Genomic DNA, 8,695 nt, shown 5'->3' with positions numbered 1-8,695 from the left:
CTGTACTGTTGAATTTTAAAATTCCTGAGGAGGTATGGATAGGAAAGGAGGTAACTCTCTCGCATCTGAATTTTTTTTATTGTGTTGCTTATATGCATGTAAACTCTAATGATAGAGATAAGCTTGATCCTAAAGCCAAAAAATGTTTCTTTATTGGCTATGGTGATGATAATTTTGGTTATCAGTTTTGGGATGATCAGAATAGAAAGATACTAAGACATAGGAATGTCACATTTAATGAAAATGTGATGTACAAGGACAAGCTTGAAGTAGAACCAACACCAGCAAATAGACAATGTATAAAACAATTGGGTTAGAAGAAATCTCAGAAAATGAAGTGGCTAGAAGGATTAAAACTGATTCTGAAATTGATGATGAAGAACCAGAAGTCGAATTTGAAGAAGAACTAGAAGCCAAACCTGGATCAGAACCAGAACAAGAGATAGAATCAAATGCAGAACCAAATCTAGAATCAGGACCTGAATCAAATTTGGATTCTGTTACTCACGAACCTACATTGAGGAGATTTAAAAGAGTCACGAATGCTCCAGATAGGTTAAATCTCTCTCTTCACTATTTACTTCTACTGATGCTAGAGAACCAGAGCATTTTGTTGAAGCAATACAGGTAATAGACTTTGATAAGTGGAAACTAGCCATGAAAGAACTGATGAATTCTCTTCAAAAGAATAAAACATGGATACTTACTGAGTTACCAAAAGGAAAGAAGGCATTACAGAACAAGTGAGTGTGTAGAATCAAGGAAGAGCATGATGGTAAGAAGAGATACAAAGCACGATTAGTAGTAAAAGGATTTAAGCAGAAGGAAGGAATTGACTACACCGAGATCTTCTTTTCTGTAGTCAAATTAACTACTATTAGTTGGTGCTAAGTATCGTAGCTGCAGAAAATTTGCATTTGGAGCAGCTAGATGTTAAAACTGCTTTCTTGCATGGTGACCTTGAAGAAGACATCTACATGAAGCAACCTGAAGGTTTTCAAGTTTCTGGTAAAGAAAACCTTGTGTGTAAGTTGAAGAAGAGTTTGTATGGTTTGAAACAAGCTCCCCGACAATGGTACAAGAAATTTGATGGATTCATGCATAAAAATGGTTTCACACGATGTGAGATGGACTATTGTTGTTATATCAAAAATCTTGAGGAATCCTACATCATTTTACTTTTGTACGTTGATGACATGCTAATTGCAGGATCTAGCATAAATGAGATTAATTTGGTTAAGCAACAACTGGCGGAGGAGTTTGAAATGAAAGACTTAGGACCAGCTAAGCAAATGCTTGGGATGAGGATTAGTAGAAATAGGTCGGAAGGAACCTTAAAGTTGTCTGAAGAAAAGTACATACAGTAGGTACTAAGCAGGTTTAGTCTTCATGATGCAAAGACCATAAACACTCTACTCGGAAGCCATCTAAATCTGTCAAAGGACCAATTACCTAAGACAGATGAAGAAATGAAGTACATGTCCAAAGTTCCGTATGCTTCAGTAGTAGGAAGTTTGATGTATGCTATGATTTGCACTAGACCTGACATAGCTCATGTAGTTGGAGTTGTCAGTAGATACATGTCAGATCCAGGAAAGGACCATTGGGAAGGTGTAAAATAGATATTGCGATATCTCAAAGGCACCTCAGGTATGGCACTTTATTTTAAAAAGAGAAATATTATCTTACAAGGTTTTGCTGGTGCAAATTTAGGCGGCGATCTGGATAGTCAAAAAAGTACCACGGGTTATGTGTTCACCTTGGGTGGTACTGTTGTTAGTTGGATGACCAGACTTCAGAAAAGTGTTGCTCCATCTACCATTGAAGCAGAGTAAATGGCAATCTCAGAAGCTGGAAAAGAGATGATTTGGCTCAAGAATTTTCTTAAATAGCTAGGTAAAGTGCAAGACAATTGTGAGTTTTTCAGCGATAGCTAGAGTGCAATTCATCTTGCCAAGAATCCAGTGTTTCATGCAAGATCGAAGCATATCCAATTGAGGTATCATCATATCCGAGAGTTGATAAATAAAGGAACTTTTTCCCTGCAGAAGATACCAGGATCAAAGAACATGTCAGACATGTTGACCAAAGTTGTCGGTGTTGACAAACTGAGGTTGTGCGCCGCCTCAGTTAGCCTTCAAGACTGATAGCGTGAAGGCACCACCAGAGAATAGCAAATTTTTTTTCTTTCTTGATGTAACATAGGTTTGAGGTGGAGATTGATAGGATCAAACCTATTGTTGTATGTGAAAGTAGACAAAACAAAAGAAAGAAAAATCAGAAGGAGATGAAAATAGGATGTAAGCGCTTACATCAACATTCTTGTGATGTAAGCGCTTACCTCGGCATTTTTATGATGTAAGCGCTTACATCGGCATTCTTATGATGTAAGCGCTTACTTCGGCAGGGCATTCAAATGCCTATAAATAGGGGTCTACATTTTCATTTGTAGATCATCCCAAAACTTCTTCTTTCTCTCTTCAATTAATAAAGAGCTATTTTTGTGTTGCCGTGGAGTAGGTAAAAATTGCCGAACCACGTAAATCTTATCTTGTTTTGTGTAATTTATTGTTTTTCTCTTAAATATTCTTTTTGTTCTATTAGCTTGACATGCTTACCAACAACGCAACTGATTGAAGCTCCATGTTCAACTCTTCCTAGAGAGATAGCAGTTTGGTTACTTTCCCTGTCGCTGGGGAAAGCTCAAACAATCAATTTTAGGATGATCTTTGATTTCTTTATACCAAAATATCTGCATCAATTTGTCATCAGGTATGTGAATTTCTCTAGTAAAAAGTTGTAATTTACCTACAACCGGTGCCATAATTTTGTTTTTTTTCATCTTGACTAGATTTATTATCCCATAGCAAAGGCCTCATCCGGATAAATCCCAACTTGTCTGCGATAATTTTTGGTAAAATTGACATCTTTGCTGTTTCATTTGGCAATTTTGTCAACTATTCTTTAGGTGCATGCTATGATCAACTGAATGCTTGCATATATTGTGTTACATATATACCAATTTTTTTTGGCAGGGTTCCTCCGCTAGCTTTGGTTTTTTAGATTGTTACTACATTTGCTCCATTTTATTTCACCTAAGAGTCTTAAAGGAGATCCTGGATGTGATTGCGCAGTGCTTGGCTTCTTTCAATCCTATAGATTGTTGGCTTTATGTTTACCTTGTCCGAAATCCATGCGGAAAGGTTCTTTTGATGCAATTTTGATGGAGAGGCAACTTGAATCATCGTTGGTATACTCTGTCACTATTCCAGCCCCTCAGCAAGGCCCCGAAGTAATTTTTAGTCCTGCTCCTTTCCCATCATCGACAGGTCCTACTATATTTCCTCCACCTAATGTCCAACCAAACTAGATGCCTTATCAAAATGCTGTTGTAGTTGCTGTTGCAGCTAGGTCTACTGCACAGGTTGCTACGTTAGCTGTGAAAAAGAAGACAAGAAATTCAACAACTATTCTTCAAACCTTGATCTACTCTCGTTTCGTTATAAGAACGAGACTCGAGTTGACACTTTACTTTGCCATTGTGCTTGTTGTCTGTCGTAAGTTTTGAAATTTCTATTTCACAACCGCACGTCCAAATCAGGTCAAACCAACTCCGATTATCACCAAATTTCACAGACAAGTCACAAATGTGGTATTGGACCTATACCAGATTCCGGAACCAAAATACGGACCCGATATTCAAATAGTCAACTATTGGTCAAACGCTTCGAATTCATTAAGCCTTAACTTTCAAATTTCAACAAAGTCCGATAACTCGGGCTAGGGACTTCCGAATTCTATTCCGGGCATACGCCCAAGTCCCAAATCACGATACGAACCCTTCGGGACCGTCAAAACACGGGTCCGGGTCAGAACCGTAAAAGCTTTTCGGAATCACGCCCGGACTGCGCTCGCAAATCTAGGAGGATTAAAATGAGGTTTTTAACGCCTCGGAACACAAAATTTGGGAATGTATTTTATGTTAGTAATTGTGAGATTTTCTATGGAATTCAAATAAAAAATTTCAGTGTTTAAAAGAAATGGTGTTTCGTTGAGAGTTATTGGCTTGCCTATTATTGAGACAGGCGTCATCATGACTTGTGAGATTTTGGGTCGTGACACCATTCCAGAAAAAAAACATTGTAGAAAGTAATAAACTAAGAAAGCAAAAAGTCAAAGTAGAAATAGTACTATGTCTTGCAAATTTAAAATGCAAAAATTCCATATGACGTTTTCAACAATCGATGATACCATGCATGTAATTTCCTTTGGTTCATCTTAATATCCATTTTACTGCATCCCAATGTTCTTTTCCAGGATTAGAAAGGAATCTACTAACAGTACCAACGGCATGTGCAATCTCTGGTCTAGTGCAAACCATAGCATACATCAAGCTACCAATGACAGAAGAGTAAGGAATACGAGACATCTCCTTTTTCTCTTCATCAGTAGATAGACTTTGACTAATACTCAATTTGAAGTATTTAGCAAGAGGAGTACTAACCACTTTTGCATCTATCATATTGAACCTCTTGAGTACCTTCTCAATGTATTGCTTTTGGGACAAAAATAACTCCTTTTTATCTCTGTATCGGTGGATTTGAATGCCTAAGATTTTCTTTGTTGGCCCCAAGTCCTTCATCGCAAACGATTTGCTCAATTTCTTCTTAAGGACTACAATTCTGGATTGATTTTTGTCAACAATAAGCATGTCATCCACATAAAGCAATAAAATAATAAAATCATCATTAAAGAACTCTTGGAAGAATACACAATGGTCTGAAGAGGTATTCTTGTACCTTGTTCTTCTATGACACATTCAAAATTCAAATACCATTGCCTTGGAGCTTGTTTCAATCCATACAGGCTCTTTTTCAATTTGCAGACATAATTTTCTTTTCCCTTAGTTACAAAACCCTCAGGTTGCTCCATATAAATCTCCTCATCTAAATCACTATGAAGAAAAGCAGTTTTGACATTCATTGTGTGAGCACGTGATTTTTGCCCTATATATGAATAATTCCCAAAATCCCAAACAAAATAATTTTTCTTTATTTTTACAATTTTTGTGCGTTTTGGTGTCATCTTCTGATAATTGTTGCATTTTATTTGTGCGTGTTAATTTTTATAAAATACAAAAATACGCATTTTTCTGCACTTAGGATTTAATTTTATCCTTTAGTATTAATTGAGGATTAACCTGTTTTGGAATAGGATATGAAGAAAATGACAAAAACAGTTCACTTTAACGTTTTTATTATTTTAATTGTGAGACAGTCGCAAATAGTTATCAAGTTAATTTTAGGCATTAATTGGTTGTAGCTTAATTGTTAATTTAATTTCTCATCTTTGTAAAAATCAGAAAAATAAATACAAAAATACAAGATTGCAAAATGAAAAATGAAAAATTATTGTTTAAAAGAATATAGAGGGCTTGGTTTTAATGGACAAATTTGGGCCACTTTCGCATTAATCCGTTGGCCCAAACGCCTCAGCTTTTTAAATTAAATCCAGCCCAAATTCCCCAGCCCAGTCCGGTTCATAACAAGTCCAAACGACGTCGTTTCGGGATCCTTGGATCAGGACCGTTGGATCTCATCAATCCAACGGTCCGGAACTAACGAGGTTTCCAGTATTTAAGTGTCCAAACCGCCCCCTACCCCCCATTTCCATCGTCTTCCTCACCCCACCCCTTCTCCCCAAACCCTCATCCGCGCCGCCCTAAAATCCCTTGCCGGCGGTGAACGCGAACTATGTCGTTCACCCTGAAATTAACACCACGGACTCCCCTCACCCTCCTCTTTCTATTGCACCCGCTGGTTTGCCTCGAATAAGGCCGGAACTCTTCGAATCTTGATTTGAAGTTTTCCGGCCAGGTGACAGTTTCTCCGAATCAGCCCAAAATCACACCCTACAACCCCTAGCCCTTCCTCAACACTAATCCGTGTTTGTTTTCTTTCAAATCACCATGAAACGACCCAAATCTTAGATCTAAGAATTGCTGGCCAAACCCTAAAATCAAATCCTTTTAATTTCGAACCGTAGTACCCTTAACCATGTGTTCTCGTGTAAGAACACATGGTTAGGGATGTTACGCGTCAAAAATCTGAAAGGATTCAGATGTTCATAACTGGCCGGAATCCCATAGGCTTTTGTGAGTTTTTCTTTTCTTTTTTTACTGCTTCTTTTATTCGCATGATTGAAATATTATTTACAGTCGTTGTTTCATTATTGTTCTGTTAATTTTATGGTTTAATTGTGCTAGTTTAGATTCTGTTAATTACTGTTGATTCTGAGCTTGTTAGTTGGCTGAATGATTATTAGTTCATGGTTTAATAATTTGTTTTAAGTTCATTTAATTTTAATCGTGGTAGCTTAAGCTCAGTTTAATTTCATTTAGCTTATTTGAGTTGGTTAATTGAACAGAATTGATTCAGTCAGTTTGATTAGTTAGTTTCTGATTGGTTGTTAATTAATTTTAGTTAAGTTTCAGAATGGTTTAGGATATTGGGTATAACTGTTAGGGATAAGGGTAGGTTCAGTGATTTTGAAAGGCTTTCAGGGGTAATCTGGGTATGGAAAAGGGTAGTTATGATAGGAATAGTAATATCAAGGTATAGGGAAGGACAGTATAGGTATTGTATGAGTATAGGGATACCTTAGGGCCTTCTAGAATGGGGTTCAAGTGTAAGTTTGAATAATTATACTGCAGTTACTTGTTTGGCAAGATAAAAATAGAGGGGCCAAATTAAAAATAGAGAGGGACTAATTGGAAAATCAGAGCCTAGTCCATTCTCTTTGGGGGTTGCCTATAAAAGGGCACAAGATGCCTTGGGAAAGGGGGTCGGCTCTCAATCTTCTGCCTTGAGCCCTAAGTTTTAATTTGAACTTTCACTCCTGCTTTTTGATTCAGTTAGAAGTTCAATTCTGAGGTTATTTAGAAAATAAAAACATAAAAATATGGAGATCTGAAACAGCTTCACAGTTTCCTTACTAGTTCTGGGTTTCAGTTGTGAAGGTCAGGGAAATGTTAGAAGTCTGTTAAGCTGGTCTGTGGGATTTTGCTTATATTTCTGGTTTCAAAGCAATCTACCTGTGTTTCTGTGGTGTAACATTGCTGGGTTTGTTGCTGTTGCTGTTAAAAATAGCTGATTCATCTCCTTTTCTCTATTTTTCATTACAATTCCCAGGTACATTTCCCTGACTCGCATCTATGTAATTCTAAGTTGAAGTGGAGAAAAATGGGAATGCTATTGGAATTCTGTTGCCTTTGGAAACATTATCTGTTTATTGCCTTTTCATAGTTTAGTTGTTTAAATTGTCTGACTGTTACTAATTGATTTAGTTGACATTGATTCGAGTCCCTAACTGATTTGTATAATTGAGACTGATGAATTGTCCAACATAATTCTGATTATTTTAACTAGTAAATGGACATTCGGGTACTCAGATTCATGTATATAGTCCAGGGTGAGGGTTGTTTAAATTGAGCATTTCATGTTTATACAATTGTCATCTTCAATTTGTTTAAAGTTTCACAGTATGCTGAAGTCAAATCTGCAAAAGTTGCAGTTGGTTTGGAATTCTATACACATGGCTGATTTTAAGTTTGGGCTGGTATGAATCACATATTTAAACAACCTCATATTGGGCCAGTTTTGGGCCTGGCATTTTAGTAGGTAGTCCAAGAAATTAGAAATCAAAAGGGGCCCTAGGATTCGATCCCCGGGCTGTACGAGTGCAAGCCAATTTTGGGCCTGCTTTGGGCCTGACGCCAAAGTGCTCCAAGGGCCTGTGCCCGCAGCATGTGCAATGGAAGGAGTTGGGCTTCGTGGGCTCAGGGCCCATTTACTCGGCATTCTTGCCCAGATATTCAACTGCAAATTCAACAAGTTGTAGGCCTAATCAATTAGGATCCTCAAGTAGCTAATAGCATAATTATTTCATTGTGTAGACGGCTCAAGGCAGAAGATTGAGAGTCGACCCCCTTTCCCAAGGCATCTTGTGCCCTTTTATAGGCAACCCCCAAAGAGAATGGACTAGGCTCTGATTTTCCAATTAGTCCCTCTCTATTTTCAATTTGGCCCCTCTATTTTTATCTTGCGAAACAAGTAACTGCAGTATAATTATTCAAACTTACACTTGAACCCCATTCTAGAAGGCCCTAAGGTATCCCTATACTCATACAATACCTATACTGCCCTTCCCTATACCTTGATATTACTATTCCTATCAGAACTACCCTTTTCCATACCCAGATTACCCCTGAAAGCCTTTCAAAATCACTGAACCTACCCTTATCCCTAACAGTTATACCCAATATCCTAAACCATTCTGAAACTTAACTAAAATTAATTAACAACCAATCAGAAACTAACTAATCAAACTGACTGAATCAATTCTGTTCAATTAACCAACTCAAATATGCTAAACGAAATTAAAACTGAGCTTAAGCTACCACGATTAAAATTAAATGAACTTAAAACAAATTATTAAACCATGAACTGATAATCATTCAGCCAACTAACAAGCTCAGAATCAACAGTAATTAACAGAACCTAAACTAGCACAATTAAACCATAAAATTAACAGAACAATAATGAAACAACGACTGTAAATAATATTTCAATCATGCGAATAAAAGAAGCAGTAAAAAAGAAAAGAAAAACTCACAAAAGCCTAAGGGACTCCGGCC

The 8,695-nt window shown here is 37.2% G+C and overlaps 1 protein-coding gene and 1 long non-coding RNA gene across 3 annotated transcripts; both read left to right on the top strand.

Annotated features, from left to right (window-relative positions):
* Positions 1-1,469: 1,469 nt before the first annotated feature.
* Positions 1,470-1,835, top strand: LOC138886246 (secreted RxLR effector protein 161-like). The gene is made up of 2 exons (XM_070167310.1): positions 1,470-1,611; positions 1,693-1,835. Exons 1-2 carry the CDS (start codon positions 1,470-1,472, stop codon positions 1,833-1,835), a joined length of 285 nt encoding a protein of 94 aa, XP_070023411.1.
* Positions 1,836-2,467: 632 nt separating this feature from the next.
* Positions 2,468-7,464, top strand: LOC104248192 (uncharacterized). 2 transcript variants are annotated; one of them, XR_011405185.1, is made up of 5 exons: positions 2,468-2,520; positions 2,605-2,772; positions 2,852-2,914; positions 3,036-4,411; positions 7,191-7,464. It is a non-coding gene; the product is annotated as an uncharacterized lncRNA (long non-coding RNA). The 2 variants fall into 2 exon arrangements; XR_716400.2 differs by lacking the exon at positions 7,191-7,464 and having other exon boundaries at positions 3,036-4,633.
* Positions 7,465-8,695: the final 1,231 nt, after the last annotated feature.

Source organism: Nicotiana sylvestris, chromosome 2, assembly GCF_000393655.2.
Source record: "Nicotiana sylvestris chromosome 2, ASM39365v2, whole genome shotgun sequence".
Taxonomy (NCBI): Eukaryota; Viridiplantae; Streptophyta; class Magnoliopsida; order Solanales; family Solanaceae; genus Nicotiana; species Nicotiana sylvestris.
This window is presented reverse-complemented; position numbering and strand designations above follow the sequence as displayed.